The 25,775-nt window shown below is 47.5% G+C and overlaps 2 protein-coding genes across 2 annotated transcripts; one reads left to right on the forward strand and one right to left on the reverse strand.

The window, feature by feature from the left end:
- Positions 1-10,881: 10,881 nt before the first annotated feature.
- On the reverse strand, positions 10,882-11,190 carry LOC136454632 (abscisic stress-ripening protein 2-like). Its single transcript, XM_066454994.1, has one exon. The coding sequence runs from the start codon at positions 11,188-11,190 to the stop codon at positions 10,882-10,884; it is 309 nt and encodes a 102-aa protein (XP_066311091.1).
- A 2,990-nt stretch (positions 11,191-14,180) lies between these two features.
- LOC136452169 (abscisic stress-ripening protein 2-like) lies at positions 14,181-14,745 on the forward strand. The gene has a single exon (XM_066452809.1). The coding sequence runs from the start codon at positions 14,290-14,292 to the stop codon at positions 14,593-14,595; it is 306 nt and encodes a 101-aa protein (XP_066308906.1). The 5' UTR covers positions 14,181-14,289; the 3' UTR covers positions 14,596-14,745.
- Positions 14,746-25,775: the final 11,030 nt, after the last annotated feature.

The following is a 25,775-nucleotide window of genomic DNA, read 5'->3' on the forward strand; positions in this document are numbered from 1 at the left end:
ATACCATGCAACTTCACAATTTCTGCGATATATCTCTCGGCATATTGAGGTGGTCGATAATCTGTTTTGACAGGCAAGAAATGAGCGGTCTTGGTAAGACGGTCCACAATTACCCAGATCGAATCATGTCCTTTTTGAGTAGTGGGCAAACCCGTGATAAAATCCATACTGATATCGTCCCACTTCCAACTAGGGACTGATAAGGGTTGCAACATACCGGTAGGTTTCATGTGAATTGCTTTCACTCGACAACATGTGTCACATCTGACAACATATGCTGTAATTTCTTTCTTCATTTTGGTCCACCAATAACGAAATCTTAGTTCTTGATACATCTTACTACTTCCAGGATGGATAGATAGCTTAGAAAGGTGAGCTTCATCCATGAGTTTATTCCTAAGCTCTCGATCCTTGGGAACCACAAGACGGTCGTCAAACCACAACACGCCCTGTTCATCCACTTTGAAGTGTTGAGACGGCTTTTCTTTTATTTTCTCTTTGATGTGGAATATCCCCTTGTCGGTTTTCTGGCCTTCTATTATCTTACTCTCCAAAGAGCAACTAATCTGAATACTATGTAACACAGCAGGATGCATTAGATCGAACCCATCTTAAAGTAATGGCTGCACATTCAAGTAATGTGACTTTCTGCTCAAAGCATCTGCCACTACATTGGGTTTACCAGGATGATATTGCACATTCAAGTTGTAATCCTTTATCAATTCCAACCATCTGCGCTGTCTCATGTTTAGCTCTGGTTGGGTAAAGATATACTTAAGACTCTTGTGATCCGTGAAAATATTGCACACATTACCAAGTAGATAATGTCTCCAAATTTTTAGGGCGTGCACAACTGCAGCAAGTTCAAGATCATGTGTTGGATAATTGACCTCGTGCTTTCTCAATTGACGTGATGCATAAGCAATGACTCTCCTTTCTTGCATAAGAACACAGCCCAATCCAGTCTTCGATGCGTCGCAAAACACATCAAATGGTTTCTCGATATCTAGTTGTGCTAGAACAGGAGCAGTGGTCAACAGTTTCCGCAAAGTGTGGAAAGCTGCTTCACACTCCTCTGTCCACACAAACTTGTGATCCTTCTGTAGGAGACTCGTCATCGGTTTGGCAATTTTTGAGAAATCTGGTATAAAGCGACGGTAATAACCCGCTAGTCCTAAGAAACTCCTAATCTCAGGAACTGTGGTCGGTGCTTTCCAATTCATAACTTCTTGCACCTTACTTGGATCGACTGAAACTCCATTTTCTGACAGAATGTGACCAAGGAACGGAACTTCCTTCAACCAAAATTCGCATTTGCTAAACTTAGCATACAATTGATGATCTCTAAGTCTGGTCAAGATAGTTCTCAGATGCTCTTCGTGGTCCTTCTCATTCTCGGAGTACACTAGAATGTCATCGATGAACACTACCACAAACTTATCCAATTCTGGCATGAAAACTGTATTCATCAAAAACATAAAGTATGCAGGAGCATTTGTCAAGCCAAAAGACATGACAAGATACTCATACAACCCGTATCTGGTGGAAAATGCAGTTTTTGGTATATCCTGTGGCCTAATCTTAATCTGATGATAACCGGATCTCAAATCTATTTTTGAGAACACCTTGGCCTTGGATAATTGGTCAAACAGAACATCAATATGAGGCAAGGGATATTTATTCTTGATGGTCACAGCGTTGAGTGGCCTATAATCTACGCACATTCTCAACGTGCCCTCTTTCTTCTTTTTCACAAATAAGGCGGGACATCCCCATTCAGACTTGCTTGGCCGAATAAACCCCTTTTTTGACAAATCTTCTAATTGCTTCTTCAGCTCAGCTAACTCATCTGGAGGCATCCGATAGGGTCTCCTTGAAATCAGAACTGTTCCGGGGACTAGCTCAATTCCAAACTCAATCTCCCTATCTGGCAGAAGACCAGGTAGCTCATCCGGGAATACGTCCGGGAATTCACACACTACCGGAATCTGATGAATAGGAATGACTGCCGTAGCACATGTAACACTTATAAGGTCTGTTCTTTGAGGCAATGGTACTTGGAAAGTACCCTCACCCAGGGGATCCTTAAGGGTAAGTACTCGACTTCCCGTATCTATGACTGCTCCCCAATCCTTCATCCAATTCATCCCTATAATGACATCCAAGACTAACCCAGGCATAACTATCAAGTTCACTCAGAACTTCCTGCTACCTAATTCAAGGGTTGCCCCTCGAACCATCCGGTTGGTCAAAACATCAGCCCCTGTTGAACTTATACGGTACCCATAACCCAATTCTGTGCATAGTTGTCCATGTTTCTGTGCAAATGCTTGACTCATAAAAGAATGCGATGATCCAGAATCAAATAGAACAACTGCAGGGTTTTCGTTGATAGGAAACTTACCAGCAGTGACGGGCTCTCCCTTAGGAATCTCATCCATAGTTGTGCTATGCACTCGAGCATTATAGGTCTGTTGCTTCTTCTTGGGTGGATAAGGGCAAAACCTCGAGAAATGGCCGGGTTGATCACAGTTATAGCAAGGTCCTCTTACTGTCCCAGCAGATCCCACAGCTCCCTTGGAACTGCCTTGTACCGCAGTTGCGGCTGCTTTGTTGGGTTGTACTGCCATCTTGTACGGCTTTTGAGGTCCACGGAAATTCTGACTTCTTGGCTAAGGTGGCCTAAACCTAGCACCAGGTGCCGATGGGCGATATGGAGGACGACCTCCCATAGGTGCTCTAGCTTGAGACGGCCCACCTTCGAAGGCTCTCTTGCGTGTCTTGGCTACGGTGCTGGCGTTGTTATTCTTCTCCTGCTTCAGACAGTCGCTGATGAAGTCATTGAATCTGACGCGGTTGTTGGTACCAACATGCTTCATCATTTTTGGATTGAGACCCCTCTTAAAACTGGCTATCCTTTTGGCATCTGTGTCAACCATGTTGGGAGCATAGCGACACAAGTTGTTGAAGGCATGCAGGTATTGCATCACGGTTTTGGTACCCTGGTTCAATGCTAGAAACTCTCCCAACTTCATTTCGGTCAGCCCGGGTGAAATATAGACTCCGCGGAAGGCCTCAGCAAACTCTCTCTAAGAAATCTGAGCATTTGGAGGAAAGGTGGTGCGATGGTGCTTCCACCACATTCCCGCCGGTCCTTGCAATTGAAGTGCAGCATATTCCGTTTTCAGCACCTCAGTCATCCTCAACACACGGAATTTATCTTCCATCGTGTTGATCCATTTCTCAGCATCGAGTGGCTCTGTTGCTTCCTTGAATACTGGCGGCCTGGTGTCCATGAAATCTTTGAAGCTGCTGTATTGGTTCACTCCCATTCCACCACCTTGATTGTTACCACGTTGCACGTTGTTGGCGATGGTGCGCAGAAAATCTTCCATGTTCTTCTGAGATTGTTCCGCGTTGTGCTGACTCCCGAGCAGCTGTGCGAGGAACATCTCGGGGGTAAACGGGGGAGGAGGTGGCAAATGTGGTTCATGGGGAGGTTCATTGTTGTTGCCGTGGTTTCCACCACCACCACCACCACCAGTCCCCGCACCGTTAGCACCGGGCTCAGCGGCCTCATACGTGGTTCGGCGAGTGTTTGTCATCTGCATATTTTAGCTACCGATGCTCGGGGGCTCCCTGGTGCCGCTCCCTAGGCGTGGCCCTACCAACTGCTTGTAACAGAACCGACCAATTATACGAAATTAAGTAAGAAAATCATCCACCAGAGCAGACGATTGAACAAACTTAAGCCCGTATAACCCGGTAGTCCGTGAAATCACGAAGGATTTCAAACCAACTCGTGTCCCAGCCATGATCGTAATAAGTTTAGCGGTCACCATCACATATTACATAAAAGTTCGCAATCTCAAATACATCAGAGTTTCAACATAGTTATTACAAACCAGTTCGAATGAAAGTAGCGGAAGTCATTTGTTCAAACCACACACACACACGCGGAGTTTAAATAGAGTGCCAGCGAATGATCATCTCCAACAAAAGCATCAGACGAGACGTAAGGAATGACCACGCCCATGGTCCTAAGCATCACCCATCGCAGGATAAAGGCAGTTGATACAGTAGCCGTAATACATCTGCCCATCTGCAACAAGTGGGAATAAAACCCTGAGTACGAGAAGGTACTCAGCTAGACTTACCCGACATAACCGAAAATAAATGACACCAAGGATTATGAAGGGCTTTATAGTAGGGTAGCTGACTCATTTGCAAAAAGAAGCATTTTTAGCATTTCAAGAACCTTTCTAAAAGCATTATTGCCAAGTTAATTATTATTAACCTGTCAACTAGATTTGCACCTATACTAGAGTAAACATGTGATTAAGCAGATAATGATAACCAATGATCATTAAACAACTTCCATACTGTCATATTCATTATAACTGTCCAAGTGTTCCATAACATTTACTACGATGAAGTAACTCAAGTCAAGTGCTCACTATCCAGGAGCGATGGCGATTCGAATCGATTCCTAACCAGCTGGTGATTTATTCATTACACAAACCTCACTCACCCGCTAAAGTGAGATATTGATCACCGAGTCAACTTTCCAGGAATCTCGAGTTTGCCAGGAACCACATGTACCCGGGGGCCGACCGACTGCACTTTGGTCTTATCATCCCGCCCCCGTGTCCTACCACACCTGCTCCGGCACAGTGCGCTGCGGGCAATCTACTCGGCCCGAAAAATCTCCCAGCTTCGCGGTCGGAAGGTACTTTATCCGGCCAGCTAAATGTAAGGCATACGTTCAACATGACTCAAGGCCCAACAACGGTCGGTCCTTAATCGACACAGACGGAAACACTATAGTCCGAAACTCTGCAAGTCTCCGTCCGGTCTCAACTTCATTTAACACTTAGTTATACCATGACTTCATAGTCATCCAAGCAGATCCAGGTAACCACCTATAGCTCGCAGGTGACAGGAAATCACCCGACTTCTACCGGTCTAAGCCAGCTAAGCATTGACTCGACTACGGATACCAGGGTAACAAGGATATAGTATAACAAAGGTAACAAGGTATAATGCAGCAACGGTTGCAAACAACTCCTAAACGTAATGCATCAATTAAAGTAAAGCATTTAATTAAATAATCGCAAACCGGGAGAAAAATGCTCCGGGGCTTGCCTCTCTCGAAGGAGCTCGGACGGTGATCGGGGCACTCCGGAAGTTTCTCAACGTCCTCCTCGTCGGCTTCTGGCACTTCCTGCTGCTGCACCTCGAGCTGCTCCTCTGGCTCCTCGGGTATGACGACTGGGTTCTCGGTTTACGATCCTATATGATGCAATGCGCGTAAGTGATTATGCAAACGGTGCATCGAAGGAGATGAATGCAATGGATATGTTGAAATGCAAGGTAGTCAACATCATCCAAGAAACTATACTATAAGCACATGTCATCTACTGCATTCTCTTCTACTACTAATATGTTAAGTCAACATATTTTATTAAATGCTTCAAAGATACACCAAAGCTTTACTAATTTCTTAATCACACTTAAAGCAACACTTACTTAAACCCTAATTAATAATAGGTTTGAATAGCAACATATATTTCTGATGCTCCTAAAAATCTGAGAAAATTACAGTAGCATAATACTATCCTAAACAGACTACCATAGAAATTTCATGACATTTGGATAAGTAAACTATCCTACACAAAAATGACAAGCTATAGCATAAAAATGAGCATGAAATTACTTTGTACTATGAAAAGTGTCAAACAACAGAATTAATATTTTTCCTAGGTTCTTCATAGCATATAATGACTGTCCAAAAATTATCACATGCATGTTTTATACAAAATTTGTTCTCTAGCAAAAATAACAAAAATCAGCCATTAAAGGTACTTGAACCACACCTCAAAATTTTCTCACAGCACATGCATGAAACATATTTTTCCTAAGAAGTACATGACACAAGAAAATTAACAAACTTGGAATCATATTTTTCTGAAGCCTATAGATTTTTCTACATATTTTTCAAGTTATCAGCAATATACATGATTAAATAGAATCCTACAAAAAAGTATCCCAAAAATGACATGCAATAATTTTTCCCAAGTAGATCTGATGATAAGGAACCTAGCAAAATTTGTTTCAACAAATTTGGAGCAAGTTTGATCACCCAAACATTTTTCAAACCATTTTAGATTTCAAATAATAAAGAATAAAGGGAAATCAAATCACTTAAACGTTACTGGGCCAGCCCGAACGGCTTAGGCGGCCCACGACTGTGCGCGCACACGGCCCAGAACGGCGCAGCCCAGCATCGGCTTCCTCTCAGCAGCGGCGACTGGCAAATGGGACCCGCGCGTCAGCGAGAGAAAATAGGGGACGGAGGGAGACGACGGCGCGGCAGCTGCGAAATTCGCCGACGGCGAGTTCTTCGGTGAACCCGACGGCACCGGCGTGCTCCCCACAACTATGCGCACCCATCCATACCTTCATTTCAACCTCTACCGTACCCTAGCAACGACGGCGTCAGCAACGGCGGGCGGCAGCGAGATCGCTGCGGCACTCCGGCGACGGCGAACTCACATTGCCACAACCAAGCTTGGTACAAGCTTTACTAGACTACTACGGAGCTATCTAAGCAACTAGAAGAAGACGTAAGAGTCCCAAGCTACCCCAACCACGGCGGCCTCAACTCCGGTGAGGACACGCGCATGGCGACGGTGTCGGGAACGGACAATGCGCCCTTACCAAAACTCAGACGGTGCAGCCAAGGGGTGGAGGAGGTAGAAGAGAACAAGGCGGCACTGCGATGAAGATGTAGTGAGCGATTTTGCGACGGCGAGCAAGAGCGAGCTCGTCGGAGTTGCTACGGCTGCTGCGGTGGAGCTGTGAGCGAGCGAAGAAGGCGAATGAAAACGAAAAACGTGCGGTGAACGGGTCGGGCAGGCGCGCGGGGGCTTAAGGCGAGGCCAGCGGTGCCAGAACGGCCGCGGCGCGTGGCCTGCGCGAGCAGAAAACCGGCGACGCGCGGCATGCACGCGGCGGTGAACTTCTGAACCGGTCGGGTACTGTAGCTGCGATTCAGAGAACAACAGTGCTGACTGACAGCGCCAAAAGATGACGCTCGATCTCCTAATCCGTTGAGTGTTAGCGAAAGAAATCAAAACAAAAGTTGTACACCTACATGCCAGCTACAAAACTCATTTAGAGATCACTGTCTAATTCGCAAAGGACAGAGAGTAAAATCATGCCAAAGTCGTGTTCAAGAAACGGAAAACTGGAGTTTATACTTAGAAATTTCTAAGTGTTGAACTCAACACAATTTCTGACTTGTGGGACCATTTTGAGCATGTTGTGCACATTTTCATGACTTGGTCACAAAATACTTTTTGTTCCTCATATACTTTTCTACAACTTTGTTTTAGGTTGCTCAGACATGCAAACATTCTAAGTGGTACTTTTTGAACAGTCAAACCAAAAAGTCCTAGGGTCGAAACAAGTCAAACCATGATTTGGAAATCTTAATTAGGCAAAATGATCAACATGAACATTGTTCCTAATGACTTTCTAAGCATAGCTAAGATGTTTAACAATGTATTTAGCCATACCACACATTGGTCGTACAATAATCAAGCACTAAAGGTACTGAAACGATGAAAAACAATTGAAATGATACTTTTGTTTCAAAGTCATGTTTCCCATGTTTCAAGTGATATATGCTCATGAATGGATGAATGATGCGCATGATCAGGAAATGCAAGTGCAATTAGGCAAGACTAACACCAGGGGTGTTACACTGCTCCCTCAACAGGGTCAAGTCCGAGGCTTGACACAAGAAGACAAAGCTTTCCCTCGGCCTCCAGGGGCTCAGGGGCTTTCGGGCCTATGCATCAGCCCCTAGAGCCGACCTCCTTTGCCACCAACAAACTCCAAAAGGTCCACCTGTGGGAGGCCGGTCCAAGCCGACATAGCCTGACACGTAGAGTATCAGAACAAAGCAACCAGACAACGCCCAAGGCTTCTTTAGCTCCAAGACACCGCCACGGTCCACGGCGCACCGCTGCAAGACCCTTCTAGACTCCGGCGCACGTAGACCGTAGACTAGTTCCCCCAAACCGCCATGTAGCTGACCTATCTCATTATATATGGGATAAGGTCGGACCTAGGAGGGGGAGGATCCCAGATCGATCACTAGACACTCTATTCCATTCCATCCACCTCCGCTCTGCACCGAGAGCAAGGCAACCCAGAGAGAGGCACCGAGAGCTCCTCCATCGTACCCCGTCGTCTTCCTCCTCTCTAATAAGGGGGAAGGTTCCACTGACGGCGAGGCATCCTTAGGATTAGCACCGAGCTAACCCCCTACCAAATATCTCTTTGCACTCTGTTGTAACCCCTGATTTTGGGTGTTCTTGAGTATAAGGATCATCAGCCGCTAGACGTAGGGATTGAATTGACCCGAACCAGGATAAACCGTTACGTCTTCTCTGTGTGATTCTTGTGTTCTTGAGTCCACCCGAGCCACCGGTGACCCGTACTCTGACACCGACTCAAACAACTATGCTTGTCGTGGTTCCGACCCCGCGACATGATGGGATAAAATACAGTTCACTTTACTGAAAAGCCAGGCTAAAAAGTATTGTTCGCTGATTTATTGTGAGAAAAAAATATTATACCATAGCTGATAAGTTCAAGCGAACAGGTCGAGCGGTTTTTTAATTTATGACCAGAAACCAGATCCAATCTATCACCTCGAAGCCTCGTCACTTTTAGCGTAGTTACTTGGTCTTGTTCGAGGCCCAGTAATATACGCGAAGCATGGAGATAAAACTATCTATTTTCTTGGCTGTGCACATAGAATAAATAATGGAGCCGAAAATATAAAAACACGTATATAAAATATACAAACAAATAATTGGTATAATCGTATAATATATGGTAAATATGTACAAAGGTACAATGAACATCCATAAAAGTAGGTCAAACTATCGACAAAAAAACTGGCATACATACATACATACATACATACATACATACATACATACATACATATATATATATATATATATATATATATATATATATATATATATATATATATATATATATAGGGAAGCGCTGTCGCCCGGACGTCCGATGGATACGGCTCCATCGGACTGTTCTGTGGACGCACTCCCCCAGCGTGCCCTCCTCCTTCCCAATTCCGCACCACAAGCTACCAGCACACCCTCCCATGATGCACGCAAGAAGTGGACCCGCTGACAATGGTACGAGGCCGGGGCAGCCGCATGGACCGCCGTCGCCGCCCTAAGATCGTGCGCCCGCACGAACTGCCGCTGCTGCGTCTTCGTCGAACGAAGAGCCCCGCTAACACCGATGAACCCACGACCTACGATGCCTACGAAGAGCCCCGCTAGCCTCTATGTCGTGCGAGTCCGCACGCCCCCAGATCGCCCCCGCAGACTGTCGCGTCTGCCCCACGCCGTGATGAGCATGTTGCATGCCCAGCGCTCCCAACGGCCACAGCACCCCACGTCCGCCGGCCCCAGCACCTCCGCTCGCTAGGCCCCGACGAACCACGCACCCCCGTCCATCCCGGCTCGCCCCTCTCTGGCCGAACAACATAGAAAGCTGGAATAAAACACGTGCAACAACACGGAAAACAACTACTGCAACATTAGGCTGAAACACCATGAACATATACATTGCAACAACAAGGAACAACAGCTACAACATTAGGATGAAGAAGTTGAAATACCATGAACATATTATTGCAACAACATCTGAAACATTAGGCTGAAGCAGCTGAAACACCATGAATATATTATTGCAACAACACGGAACAAACTGCTAGGTTGAAGGAGCTGAAATATTTGGAACATATTATTGCAACAACACCGAACAAACTACTGCAACAAATAGATTGAAGGAGCTAAAACATTTAGAACATATTATTGCAACACTGGTGTGAAGCATATGAAACAACGCTCGAAATAAAAACACTTGCAACAACATGGAACAACTACTGCAACATGAGATTGAAGCAACTGAAACGTACTGCAACATCTCAAGTAGTACTATTGCAACATCGTAAAAACATCTGTTGCAACAACAAAAAAAACCAATTGAAACATTCGAAATCATCTGTTGCAACAAAAAAAAATCATTACAACACGGCAAGATCTAACCCCCCGAGAGCTCGCCGGAACCCTAGCCACCGCCGCATCCCCTAGATCTAGAGGAGGAGGAGGAGGAGGAGGAGGGCTCAGATCCAGAGGTGGAGGAGGGAGGAGGGCTTAGATCCAGACCCAGAGGAGGAGAAGCAAGGCCTCAGCTAGAGGAGGAGCAAGGCCTCAGATCCAGATCCCTCCTCAACCTACCTCGTCGGAGCCGCGCCGTCATCCTCGTCTCCGGTGGGGTACGGGAACCGGGTCGCAGGGAGAGTGGGGGTGTGCATGGAGGTCATGGAGGGCGAGGGACGGAGGGAGGAAGGGAGCACGGGCAGTCGGACGCGCAGCGAGCTCACGTGCAGAGGGAGGGAGGGAGGTCGCGGAGGGGCGAGGGATGGAGGGAGGGAGGGAGCTCGCGTGGCAACGGCGCGAAGAGCGGGTAGGAAAGCGGCCCGGAGAGCGAGTGCAGGAGAGAGCGAGGGTGGGGGAACGGGCGGAGTGCAACTGCGGGAGAGAGTGACTGCGGGGCAGCGGGCGGAGCGGGTGAAGTGCGAGTGCGGGGGAGCGGATGAAGTGAAGCGGTGTTGGGCGGGCGGATAAGACGAGGTGCGGTCGGTGAAGTCGTTAATGGTAGTCTGACGCGTGTCCGACGCGTCGGAGGTACGCGTCATAGCATTTCCGATATATATAATATGAAATGAATATTGAGAGCACACAGTAGGTAATATAATGACGATAACTAATGGTGGTGTTGGTGTCCGTGCTTCTTGGCCTCTTTCGTCTTATGGTGCTCGTGGATGGCGAACCCCGCACTGCCGGCGGCAATGGTGGCTGCAATCTCTTCCTTGATCCTGTGCGACCGTGCGTGCTTGGGGTCTTTCTTGGCCTTGTGCTTCTCGTGCACGGCGTATGCTCCGGCGGCGGCGGCGCCGAGCTGGGCCAGCTGCTCCATGTGCTTGTGGTGCTTCTCCTCATTGCGCCATTCGCCGGCGCCGGCGCCGGCGGCCTGCTCGGACTTGTTCTGCTTGTCGTGGTGGTGGTGACCCATTGCTACAGGTTAATTAGCGGTGCAACAACGACGACGACGATGTATATGTCGTAGCGCTAGCAGTATGTGTTGCGAATTGTGTGTTGCGTTGTGATTAATTGTACGAAGACGATGATGTATAGAGAGATGGTTGGGATATGAGATGCCACCCGCATGCATCGATGATCTACTTATATAGGTCCTGTTTGCTTACTTATTAGCCATACCGTTTCAGCGAAATAACAACGTTTTTCTTTCACAACAAATTAGCATTAACATCAGCCGTCATTTTTTCAGCCAGCCGAACAGGGCCATAGCTAATGTTGGCGCAGAAACTATCTAGAATTACTACTCCTGTTAGAAGCGAACGCGGATTTGCATGCATACGGAATTCACACGCATACACCATCGTATCTGCCGGTCTGCATGCCCTTTGCCCTTGCACCAAAGCTAAGTAATCGATCGAGCAAATCGCCACGCGTTTTGTTGACTTAGTCCATCGGGGACGCGGATCACCCTCCACGTACGGCAATTTCCATACACAGACATACTCCAGCTGCGTGCGTACACATACTCCAATTAAATATCAGCAAAAATGATCAAATTTAACTAACCAACTGTTAGCCAAAATAGGATTGGCAAGTAGATGATAGATTGAAAAACGCATATATGTAAACTAAAAAAAAGCAAAAATGATCAAATTTGGAGCGATATGGGCTAATTTAGAGTTGTCCAGGAAACTATCCTAGGCCGGTTTTGGCAAGGTGCTTGTAGTGTTTAGTAGAAATCGGCCTGATCCGGTTTCAGTCTTAAAAAAACTCATCTGATCTCGTAGTAAACATGTAAAATGCGTGTTGAAAAAGTTTTCTACGAGGATAAAATCATCGTCTCTATTTATATGAGAGTTGAGAGGATCGTAACCGATTAAAAGATCCATCTATTCAATTGGCAAAAAAACAAGATACTATATTTTTTTTTACCTTTTTTTCATCTAGTACTGCTGGCTTTTCCTTCTCCGTTGCTGCTGAAGGCTGGTGGTTCAACGACGACGAAGTTCTTGAGCCATCGGGCCGGCTAGGACGTTACATATCCGTCGCACGGTCCCTCCTAGGCATGTGGGGGTTTTAGGTTTCAAGAGAGCTCGTCGATAAGTTTTGCGTATCGCGCACCCAGCAAAGCTCCTCTATTGACGCGTCTTGTATTTGCATATTACGCTCAACACGGGAGGCACCAAGTAAGTGTTTGTGTGCGAACATGCTGTTAGGGGATGACTGACTTTAAAGTCGGCTAGGCTGATCTTATGCTCGTCTCTATGGAGCGATCTAATTCTTTAATTTGTTGTTGTGTGACCTACAATAATTAGCATTAACACTAACAGTTAACAGTTTTTTTAATATTAACTAGCTAATTATTAGCACTAGTATAATGCCCGTGCTAACGCTACGCTGACATTTGGTAATCCAAATCAAACAACAAAAAGTGATTTACCTGCATAATACTTAGTATCCTAGTGGTTAGGTCCCTGCTCTTGCAACCGAGAGGTTCGTGGTTTGATTCCCAGTAGCGGCAAATTTTTTTGCACATTTAGCTTCCTCACCGACAGGTAGGTCCCACCTTCCCTGTTTACATCCCTCACCGACAGGTAGGTCCCACCTGCCCAGCGCCAGCCCCTTGTCTCCCAGTCTCGGATCAGCATGACACGTTGGATGTTGGTTCTGTGACCTCCCACATGAGTCCTTCATAGATGACTACGGAGGTACCAAAATGATCGGTGACGTCCAGCCATGACAATAATTTAACTAATCGTCATATATCTATCACCTTGGATTTGGACCGTCACAGATGACTACATTCTGTTATGATTTGTTGGAAGGTCACGGGTAAACCGTCATGTATAAGGGTATTTCTTGTAGTGTCTCCACGAAGCGGCAAGCTCGCTGCCGAGGGGCAGATCCCAAGTCACCCCTGCCCTGCCGCTGGATCTATTGGAAGACGAGTTGGGCGATGGACGGTGACGGAGGAAAACTAGGGATCGAAACGGAGAAGGAAATCCCCCATGCATGAGCAGGAGGTCCTCAGAGCTAGCGGAGATTGCGGGCGGACAGGTATGCTACCATGGGTACGGGAGGGATCCATGGTGTCCTCGACGCGTCCATCGGCGGCGGCGGTGTTGAGCGTTTGGAGTCGGGCCTTTTCCGTGATCGCCGGGTGCGTGTGATTTCTTTCTTCCGTGATCGCAGCGTGCGTGGGTGAGAAGCCTGCATCACGCATGGAACATTGGCCGTCGGATTTGGTTTGAGTGATTTATTAGCCCGTAATTTTAATACGAAATTCTGTGCTGCGTACACAATGGTCGAAAGCTCTCGGTGGAGGATGTTTTCTTTAGAGGACCTGGTATAATTTTGATTTATCCATCGTAGTAGAGACTAATGAGACCTAACTTTAGACTTCATGGCACCAGTTTGCGGCGAAGCTGTGGAAGTCGGCCGCCACACCTTAAGGACGGAAGAGGTCATGCAAGCACGCGTACACGTACGGTCGAGTTGCTTAACCGTGTCGACCGAACGACCCCCACCAGGCAGGCAGGCACCAGCACGTACGGGGCGTAGCACCTGGATGGCTGATCGGCCGTCACTGATTTGCATACTTTTTTTTTTGTCACCGTTGGACTGAGAAATAAAAGTCTTGTTCAGTCCGTCCGCGGGATTGCTTTGCACACTGACACGTACGTACATAACAGCAAACAGAGCCGTGGACACGCCAAGCAAACCTTCCTAGGAACCTTCCTCCTGTTGGACAGGATGACTAGGATTCGTTCCGAAGCAACCAGCAGCTAACTATACGACGCCTGTGGTGATCCATTTTATCGATAATGACTTGTACAAGCAAAACAAAAATCTTGTACGCGATTACGCGTGAACGAAATTCACCAAAATCCATCTATGAGCCTTCAATTCCGATCCTATATAAACACGAGCAGGTTCCATCCATTTATTGTATCATCAAATACATCCATGCATCAACGCACCGGCAAGCATCAGCAGATCATCATCAAGCAGATCGAACCCCAAGGCAAGCACCGGCCGGCGACTAGCTAGCGCAACTCGATCGATCGAAACAATGGCGCACCACTTCTTGGGCAGCAAGCACCATGGAGAAGAGGCGTCCAAGGTGACCGACTGGCGCAAGGAGGAGAAGCACCACAAGCACATGGAGCAGCTCGGCCAGCTCGGCGCCGTCGCCGCAGGAGCCTACGCCATGCACGAGAAGCACAAGGCGAAGAAGGACCCGGAGCACGCGCACTCGCACAAGATCAAGGAAGGGGTCGCCGCCGCCGTCGCCGTGGGCAGCGCCGGCTTTGCCTTCCACGAGCACCACCAGAAGAAAGACGCCAAGAAGCACCGCCGCCATGGACACCACCACTAGTTATTATTGATTACTTTCATTTACCAGGCGCGCATGCCAAACTCGTTCTATATGTACCGCCGATTCATATAGCATTTTTAGTATACAAATAAATGGGTTCTCCATGTATGACCTATGTTTGATTTTTGAATTTGATTTATTATTGTATATATCTTTTTGTTCGGTTCTTTATGTACACTATGACATAGGTTATTTCATCCTTGCTATTTACTATAACTACAAAATAGCAATCACTACTGGACTATCAATACTGGTTGTATCACTCCCAGTTTATGGCTACGATTGATAGCGATATGGCTACAATTGACAGCGATATGCACTAATAAATCGCTGTTGGTTATAGACTTATAGCCACAAACTGATGGACCTACACTGCCAGTTCGTTGCAAAATGTATCGCTTGTTTTGTAAAAAAAAATCATAACTTTTTCACACGAAGTTGGATTAAGACAAACTTTATATCAAAATTATAGGCATCAAAGAGATCTAAAAACTTGTAGTTGAAAACTTTTTAATTTGAGATGATTTATATGTCCCAATATTAAATATAAGTCCTTGGATTGGATTTGAGATGGCTGACAATCTCGAATACAGATAAAGTCAACATTAAAGTGGTAGTACTCAATGAGATGCATCTCTCGATCTCCCATTGGCATGGCTCGACGTCCCCACGGCATCTCTTGATCTCCCACGGTATGGCTCGAAGTTTCCCGCAGCATCTCTCATTCTCCTATGGCATGGCTCATCCTCCTCGTGACATCCTCAATCTCTCATGCCGTGGCTTGATGCCCCTACGTCGTCTCTCGTTCTCTCGTGGCGTGGCATGACTCGACATCACCATGACATCTATCCGACTATCCCTCTTCCGTGATGTCACTTGATGTCCCTGTGGCATCTCTCGATCTCTCGTGGTAAGAACATTGTTGGGGGCTACACCTAATAAGATGAACTTCAAACAGGCTACATCGTTGGCTACGACCAATCGACCATGTCTGCTGCTACAACCGCTCGGGCACTCCGTCGATGGCCTTCACCGAGTCGGTCATTCTGCCATCGACAATGTCTCCACCTACGACTACTCGGGCACACCATCGACGCACCCCTGAGTCAGTAATGCCACCTCCGGCAACGTCATTAACCACCACAACTCGAGCATGCCATTGATGGGCTCGCTCAAGTCAATCTTGCCACAAACGACCATGTCTCCGTCTACGATTAGTCGAGCACACCGTCGACGGGCTCTCATGAGTTGGTCACACCTCCACTGGCAACGTCCTCGACTATGATTGCTCGGACACACTACTGTCATTCCTGACCTGAATCATCACTAGGTATGCTCGACGCGTGCTCAGAATAAGAAGACAATGAATTCAAGTTTACCCTTCAAATGATTCTCCAATTTTAATTTGTACCATTACTTTGGGTCGGCAATTTGGTTGAGTAAAAATGATGTTGTATTCAAAAGAACCATACCTAACTCATTTTTGCGAGTCATCTTCATGGGGATATATTGGATTAGTCAATGGTCACGGCATTCTAAAGAGAAAGCAAGATTCTGCATTAAAGGACGGATGCAAAATGTTGAAAGTGATGGAGTTGGAGTTCTTCAACAAGTTTGGATGGAGAAACAAGAGCCAGATTGAGGTTTGAGTTTGTAATTCTTGTGTCTGAGTTATATACTTCGGCATTGCCTTTTGGAGGAATGTAGTCTAAGTACTCAGTATTTCGACATTTGTATCAAAGGGCTATACTCATTCCCTAGTGGATGTGGAAAACCGGAATACTTCATATTCCTTAACCTAAAAATATATATCTAGCACATCAAAATACTCTCACTAAATCAAACTTTAAATGTGCATTGATAATAAATTTATTTGGTTTTGTAAAACATATTTGTGTATAGTCTTAGTAAAAAAGACAAATTTGACTTACAACAGAACTAAAATAAATTACAATTTAGAACAGAGCTAGTAGAATCTTACATGAGGGCCCGTGCTTCAAGTTAATTGATAAACTAACAATGTTAGCTAAAATTGTAATCTACAATAGCATGAAAAGGTGTTTGTTGTGTGTGTATGTGTGGAATGGGTCACAAAAGTTTAGTTTTGTGATAGTATTTACCATTGCCACCACTGGTTTAGGTTCTGCATTATTATTTCTTCAATATTTTGTAGTGCTGACATAGCTTACGGCTTACACGCATGCTTAAATAAATTTTGAATTGCTAATATAAGAGTGAAGTATTAGAATATACTCAATGCGTGGCTCCGTTTGTTCATCATATAATGGCATATATTCAGCAACATCCCTGAATCCAACGTGTCTGATCCTTTAGAGCTTGTTTGGATGCACCCATATCTCCAACAATTCACCTGTGTTGGGAGTAGATTAGGGGCAATCATCTACTCCCAACCAAACTACACAAGTGGACTGATGTGCATACATTTACATCCAAACAAGGCGTCAATCATACCGTTACAAACTGGTGGATGCCAATTTTTATTTCAAACAAAGCCTAACTACACATATGGATGCCAGTTCTTGTTTTTTTCAGAGATACCACATGGTATCTAGGTCTGCCAGAAAGTGTCAACACTGTTCTTTCATGGCATGTAGTGTTTGGGCAAACCTCTTTACCAATGTGAGCACAAGTGCACAACCAAACGTTGGGGGAACGATCTGTCCAGATAAAAGGCGGTAGGTAGTATGTTAACCAAAACTGCAAACGATCTCAGTTTCTCGCCAGCTAAACTACCAACTTTCAACCATAAAGGCAAAATAGACATGATCGAACTTTAAAATCTGGAAGTCAAACGAGGCTGGCACTTTGATTCATAAACTTACAAAACATGCAAGGAGGACACATTGCACAGAATAATAGAGGAACCATCAAGCTGGTCTTACGAAGTTGTAGATAACTGGTGACAAGAATGGCAGTTTGAGCTCATTAATCCAGTTCCTGAGCGCACCATTAATGATATACACTGGTCCCTGTATAAGAGGACATGGATACTATGCAGTTGCAATAGTTGCACCATACCATCAACAAAAGAGTCCAGATTTGCACAAATACTGTAGCAGCTCGTTTGGTGTGTCGATTCTGGAACTGATCAGATTATTGTGCGGTCCTTGTGGTGCAGTTGTAGCAGCAACTACACCTATGATCCTTTGACATGTAAGACTAAGTCAACTGATTGTAAAGTTAAAACCTAAAACTGCACCTACTGATCCTTTTGCCCTGTAAGACTAAGTCAACTGATTGCAAAGTTAAAACTCTATAATATTAGTATACAGTTAGCATTTAGCAATAGTAATTGTCGGGTTCATAAACCCGGGGTCCCTCGTGGACCGACTTCCCAACAAAGGCTCGGCCCAAGCAGATAATGCGCAACTTATGAGCCGGCCCAAGTATCTAAACAACAGACCAGGAGGGCGATCCAATCACCGACCGGAAGGTCTGGCCAAGGAGGAACGGCGCCCGTTTTCCAACTCCGGCCCACCTCTCCGACCGGAGCGCTCGTTTCGGTCTCCGGACTCTCCGACCGGAAGGCCTGGCCAAAGCACTACTTCTGACTCTGACCCGCGTCTCCGACCGGGGATGCGACAAGCCCTGCTCACTGCTCTTCTCCGACTGGCGTGGTTAGAGCCGACTGGGACTAACCGACCGGGGACACCAGCTCGGTAAGGATCAGGAAACGGATGGCAAGGTAAGGCAGGGCGCACAAGTCAAACCGTAATACCGGGGTCCGTACCCTGTACACCTGCGGAAACAGTACTCTGCGACCTCCCTGGCACGTTAGAACCCAAGCAGTGTTGTAGGCGCCGACATTTTCCCCTATAGTATTATGGGCGCCATTAACTCCCATACGGTAAGGCTCCCCCACATGCCTCTGGGTATCGACAGTGTTGTGGGCGCCGACATTTACCGTACCAGGCGAACATGGTAAAACCCCTTGTATGCCTCCAGGTATCAACAGTGTGGCGGGCGCCGACGTCTGCCATACCCGAAGAAGACAATACAACCTCCCACGTGCATCTGGCATCCAACAGTGTTGTGGGCGCCTACCATCATCCTGTACCCGGCGGCGTGGGCAACAAGGCTTAGAAGCATACGTACTCTCTCCCTCTCACTTGTAAGGCCATCCCCTTCATCTATAAAAGGGGATGCGCTCTCTCCAAAAAAACTCAGTTCATCCAAGTTCATTAAGCTCGGTCAGATTCATTAGATCGATCAAGTTCACTAGTTCACAACCACAGAACCGCCAGGTTCGAACCACAAGCACACGCTTGAACACTTAGCCCATAACGGGCTCCCATCACTCTCGGCCCTTCCGACCGGAGTCCGAACGGACCTCTTGTACCCCCATCTTCCTCCTTCTCGTTTGTAACCCCATTGCAAACTTCGAGCACCTAGGCTCAGGAATAAAGCCACCAACCGACTCAAATTGGACGTAGGGCACGTTGTCTGAACCAGTATAAACCCTGTGTCATCGAGTGCTAGGCCACCTCCGATCACAACGTACGGCACAACTACAAATATTTACTTGTTGGTCACTTTCTGCACCGATAGTTGGCGCTGTCTGTGGGGAAGACGTTGTACGTTCAACACTTTTTGGTCATTGGATGGCCCATTTTTCCACCACCTTCGCCATGGCGGGCTCAAGCGATACTACTCGCTTTGGCTCACTAGAGTTTCCCGCACTCCCACCTGTTGGGATGTGGGTTCCACCCATGTTCAAACCGTCCCGGGCCTTCCTCTTTGGAAGCCTGGACTTCGTCGCCTATCGGCTCAGTGCACTACACTTCCACGAGGAGGCTCTCGTTCCAACGCCCATCGGAGAGGCGCCCTCCATCGGCTCTGGGACGCACGACGACTTCATTGACGAGGCATCTGCACTTTATTCCAAACAAACTCTCTGCTCAAACCCCACTGTGAGTAATATGCATATTGTTATTTACTCTCTATTTACTATCTCCCACCGATTGTCCGGAGGGACCGTATTGACCGTGCCACGAACATCGTATGATCGGTTCGCCTACGGCCTCACATCTCCCGTGGATGTGTAGGCTCGGGGGCTCTGAAGGATGCTGGCGCCATCCCCCTCACATCCGAATTCGTGGGAATGGTGAGCTATGCTCCTACCACTTTCCACAAACTCCCGGATGACGAGGGTGAGAGCGACGGCTCCAGCATCGGCGACCGGGCACCTAGCCACTGTCCATCCTGGGAGTGTGCTATGGCGGACGCTCCAGGACAGCCACCAGTGGTTGTGGAGTCCGTGCAGACTCACACCCCTCCGGATCCGCGTGTGGGGGCCCTCGCGTTTGTGCAAGAGCACGCCAAGTAATTACAACAACGGCGGCAGAACTAGCCGTCGCATGCGTTGGCGCACTCGGTGCAGCACGTTGCGCCCCATGCGCATGACCCGGCGGGCGGCGCCCGGGGTCACGCCCGCTAGGTCCAACATGACATCGTGAACGAGGGGAATGATCTCCCACAGTTCGCTGGGGTTGGCCAGAACATCACTGCTGCGGCAATGCTTCTACGCGGCGTTCCCGAGCTCGTCGACCCCCAAGAGCGGGCAGTCTACCGAAACCTCGAGGTGCTGGTAGAAGCCGCCGCCGTTCAACAGGCGAAAAGCTCTGCATCGTGACTCTGACACACGCCCTCTCTCCCCACCGGGGGAGTGGGGACACGCCAGACGGATCGTTGCATCCGCTCGCCGCTACAACCGCTGAGTGCAGCTCGAGAGGCAACAGCTAGGTCATGGTATGACCTGGTGCCTACTCCGCACCGACCGCCGGTACACGAATGGCTCGGTCCACACCAAGACGCTCGCAACGTCGTCAGCAACCGGCATCGCGCCCGGCGTGATGATGACGTCCACCGAGCGGTGGTGAGAGCAGGCGACACGGATCCCGGACGAATCATTGAGGGGAGCGATGAAACACGCCCTAGGCACGATCGCCGGCCAGACGACCGGAGTCCCAGCCCTGAGGTCCTAGGACCACGGGCCTTTGACTGGCGTATTCGGAGAGCGTCGTTCCCACAGCGCTTCCGACTACCCACCAACATCACCAAGTACACCGGGGAGACAAACCCTGGTATTTGGCTCGAGGACTTCTGGCTCGCCTGCCGAGCCGGAGGGGTGGATGATGACTTTTTCATCATTCAGTATCTCCCCATCTACGTGGGGGAACATGTTTGGCCATGGCTTGAATTCCTCCCGCACGACAGCATCTGCAACTAGGCGGACCTCAAAAGGGTCTTCGTCGGAAATTTCCAGGGAACGTATGTCTGCCCTGGTAACTCCTGGGACCTCAAGAGCTGCCAGCAGGAGTCCAGCGAGTCCCTGTGGGATTACATCCATAGGTTCTCCCAACGATGCAACTCCCTCCCTGATGTCGTCGATGGGGACGTCATCAGCGCATTCCTCTCCGGGACGACCTGTGAGTCCCTGATCCACAAGCTTGGCTGCCTGAAGCCCTGTACCACCCGCGACCAACTCGACGTCGCCACTAACCATGCCTCCGGCGAGGAGGCTATCGGAGCGGTCTTCAATGGAGGCCAGGACAAAGCCAAGGCAAAGTGAATGGACCAAGATGAGGGCCCCTCCACATAGAGGGGCAAGAAGAACAAAAAGGATTGGTGTCGATCGGACAATACCACATTGGTCGCCACGGCTGATCGCATGGGCAAGCAGCCCCAACAGGGCCTACCGGACCACTTCAACAAGCTCATGGATAGCCCGTGCACCAACCACGCCTACCCTGTCAAACACCTCTACAAGGACTACGAGCTCATCAAACATTTCCTACGATAGGCCGGTGGGCCGAAAGAAGGAGACGGCAAAGAGGCAGCAGCCAAGAAAGGAGGCGCGGCGGGCAAGGACAGAGACGGCTTCCCTGACCCTGAGGAATGCATCATGATCTTTGGCGGATCCAATGCCATCTGGTCTAAGCACTAGCACAAGGTGCGCTATAGAGAGGCATGTGCCGCCGAGACGGCTGTCCCCTCCTTCCTCGGCTGGTCAGAATATCTGATCACCTTCGATCAGAAGAACCATCCCTCCCACCTCACGAGATCGGGACGTTACCTGCTCATCGTCGACCCCATCGTCCGCAATAAGCACCTCACCAAGGTGCTGATGGACGGAGGTAGTGGCCTCAACATCCTCTACGTCGACACCCTCAATGCCTTGTGCATCCCCCGGTCAGAACTCTGCCTGGCAGGCTCTCCCTTCCATGGGTTGATCCCTAGAGTGTAGGCATACCCGCTCGGGCAGATCGACCTACCCGTCATGTTTGGCAACCAAGCCAACTTCTGCTCAGAGGTCCTCACCTTCGAAGTGGTGGAATTCCTAGGGTCCTACCATGCTATCTTGGGGCGGCCATGCTACGCCAAATTCATGGCAATCCCCAACTACACCTACCTCAAGCTGAAGATGCCAGGATCGAACGGTGTCATCACTATGAGCAGCGCTTTTTCTCACGCCTTCACGTGTGACACGAGCATTTCAAGCTCCCCACCGTGGTCATCAACTCGTCTGAGCTTCTGTGGCTCGAGGAGTCATCGACCCCAGCAGTCCTAGACTACAACAAACCAACCTCCTCGACAACCTTTCGCTCGCTCGAGGAAACCAAGGCGGTGGGAATCGACTCCACCGACCCAACCAAAATGGTGCAGATCTAGACCCAGCTCTCGGCCAAATAGGAATGTGTGCTCGTCGACTTCCTGCGCGCTAATTGTGATGTCTTCGCATGGTAGCCTTCTGACATGCTGGGCATACCGTGGGAGGTCGCTGAGCACGCACTACGCCTCATCCCGAGCTCGAAGCCCACCAAGTAGTGCCGGCGTCGCTTCGACGACGAGAGGTGCAGGGCCATAGGTGAAGAGATCGCCAAACTCCTGGCAGCTGGATTCATCAGAGAGGTATTCCACTCCAACTGCCTTGCCAATCCCGTTCTTGTTAAAAAGAAGACCGGGAAGTGGAGAATATGTGTTGATTATACTGGCCTCAATAAAGCGTGTCCAAAGGATCACTTTCCTTTGCCACGCATAGATCAGATAGTTGACTACACCTCAGGTTGTGAGATCCTCTCCTTTCTGGATGCCTACTCAGGCTATCACCAGATCGCGATGAAAGAGTTCGATCAGCTCGCGACCTCATTCATCACCCCGACCATGCCTTTCGGCTTGAAGAACGTAGGCGCCACCTACCAAAGGTGCATGCAGCAATGCTTCGCCGACCAAATCAACCCGCTCGATCAGCTTGATCAAGCCGAGTGGCCAAGACCAACGATCGCCGTCTATGTTGATGACATAGTGGTCAAAGCGGCTCAAGCTTGCGACCTGATTGCAAACTTGGCCGCAACATTCGCAAACCTCTGAAAGTTCAACATCAGGCTAAATCCTGAAAAGTGTGTTTTTGGGGTTCCAAAGGGGAAGCTGTAACACCCCAGGTGTTTGTCACCAGTTAAGCAATGGGTTTAAGCTCAACCTTGACATGTTAAGTGGTGATGGAGATGTTAGGTCAAACATATGAAAATGAGCCACCACTTAAACTTAGACCATGCACCATTGCTTACATGTTGCCTTTTCTAAAAAGTATGCTTGAGTAATGCTAGATGTACTTGTTTCATGTGTCTCGCATCAATATCCATCTGTATTGATCCATGGAAAAGTTTCATGAAGTTTGGAATCAAAAAGTCACATGAAATGATAAGTCATATATTTGCATGAATTGCTTTATCAAGTGGATGGAAACCTATGAAGTCAACCAAACTTTGGTACCTTGCTCAAACAACTCTACTTGCACTCATGAACAAAAGTTATGAAGGGTTCATGTTGAGCAGGTGGCCAGAAAATGCTCCAATAGATCAAAAAGGGTGATTTAAGCTTTATAGTGATGCTACTTTGACTTGGTTTGAGCTGCAGCTTAGATTGTTTGCATGGCAGTGGAACCTAAATCAAAGTTGGAGTCCATGTTATGTACAACAAACTTTATGTTTGGACCAAGAGCTAGATCAGCTTGTAAGCAAGTCAAACCGAGGCTCAAACTTTGAATCAGCAGCTGTTTTCAGCACTTGAAATTTTTCTAAGTCTGGGAACGGGAATTTCAGTTTCAGGTTAGCTTATTTGGTGCTCTGTATATCCCAAACTAGGCCGAACCAGTTCATGAACTTTTAATAGAAGTTGTAGTACTCCCTTAGATATACAACTTGTATTACTGAGGTTTTTGCTTAAACTGCTTGGATTATGGTGTATAAGGGGGCGAAGAATGCAGTTTCAGTCAGCCGGTAACTGAACTGCAGAATTTGGTTTTGAGGTACCTTACTTTGAAGATCCATATCTCCAAATCTAGGACGAGTTAGCTCTTGATCCTTAAAGCAATGTTGTTCAACTCAGAAAGATATACAACTTTGACTCTTGCGCCGTGATCACAGGACCACCGGATCGACAGTTAGAAGATGCGAAATTGGGAGCTTCAGTCGTATTTTTGCGGTGGTATTTCTAAATCAGCCGAAGCAGCAGCAGCAATGTCTGTCCGATCGCATAGGGTTTCGACTCCGCGTGGCTCCCTCGGCTCGCTTCGCTCGACACCTCGCTCGCTGCATGCGCGCCAACTCGCACTCGCTCGTGTTTTAGAGGCCGAGCCCGAGCCCTTGCTCCCTGCGTTCTCCATTCTCCCCCTCCCTCTCATTCTATCTCTATCTCTCGCCGCCATGGACGCCGTAGCCGAGCTCGCCGTCGCTGCCGTTCCCTAGCTTCCGAGCCCCCTCATGACCAACCACGTGAACCAACAGCTTCGCCTATTCCTCCTCTACCCAGCGCACCCCTCCCCGGCCTCTCCTCGCTGCCGTAGCGCACGGCCGCCGGTGCCGTGGCCGCCGCGGGCGCCTGTGCGCGTGGCCAGGAGGCCACGGGCAGGCTCTGGCCGAGCCGAAGCCACCTTCGGGTGCGTACAGGTGCCTCGGACCTCGCCGGCCCATCCTCCGCCGCCGACGAGCCTCCTTTGGCCGGCAACAGCAAGTCTGGCATGCTCCTCTGCTTTTAATTCCGACCAGGGGCCTCGGGCTCAAATTTGACAAAATGGAAGGGTCTAACTGCAAAGTCTGTGACTCAAATGAATAGTGCCAATAAGGACCTATTTGCAGTAAATTTGCTGAATCTTTCGAAATTCATAGTAATTCATAGAAAATTCGTAAAATAGCAAATGAGGACTTTTTCGAATCCTTGTGAAATTCTCTATGCATTAGATCTATAATATGGCATGTTTTAGTTTCAATATTTTGCGGTAAAAATAGATTTGTGCAGTAAGGTTGTAATGCTAGTTGAATTTGTTATTTTCCATAACTGCAGATCTAGGGCTCCAAATGAAGTGAAATTTTTGTGGCATGCTACTTATGTGGTAGTTGATGTGTGGTAAAAATTTCATGAGTATTGGATGAAGTATGAGTGAGTTATTGGTTTATCTTGCTCTCACATGATTTCTTGCTTTAGCAACTTGTCTTTTTCATAGAGGTTGCTATACATATTCAAATGGAGTGAAATTTGTACAGTAGACTATTGAGAGGATATGTGAGCCACTGTAATTTTTGTAGAATTTATTGTATACTTTTGGTATATGTTCATTAAGTCACCTTGTTATCTAAAATAAATTAAGAAATGCATTAAAAGAATTTATTTGGTCATGGACACTAGGTTTTCTGGTGTTCTTTAGTCATGTGTGAAATGTTGGTAAAGTTGGTTTTGCCCAATTATGAATTTGCAACATAAGTTAATAATTATTTTCTTGCCGATGTGGTTTATTGACAGATCTGGGAACTTAGCAAAGTTCTTCATGACAATGTGCTTTGTTGTGAAACTTGTTTATACAAAAGTTGTAGATAATTTATGTATCTAGCTACTGTTAAAATTTGGTATCATTTGGCTAAGTAGTGTTTGAGTTACAACTGTTTAAAGTTAGAATACAGGATTTGTTGCTCTCTGTTTTGTATGAACCAGTTTCTGTAAAGGTATAATTTCAACCTACTTAACTTGGGAATCATGCTGTGATGGTTATAGATGAAATGTAGATAATTTCATAAGCTTTCCAAAATGTCTTCTTGCAAGTTATTTGGATTTGTGTAACTCCAGTTATAGCTAAATCTTGTAGTTGTTGTTTGCATGTCCAGAAA

The sequence above is a fragment of the Miscanthus floridulus genome, chromosome 5 (genome assembly GCF_019320115.1).
Source record: "Miscanthus floridulus cultivar M001 chromosome 5, ASM1932011v1, whole genome shotgun sequence".
Classification (NCBI taxonomy): Eukaryota; Viridiplantae; Streptophyta; class Magnoliopsida; order Poales; family Poaceae; genus Miscanthus; species Miscanthus floridulus.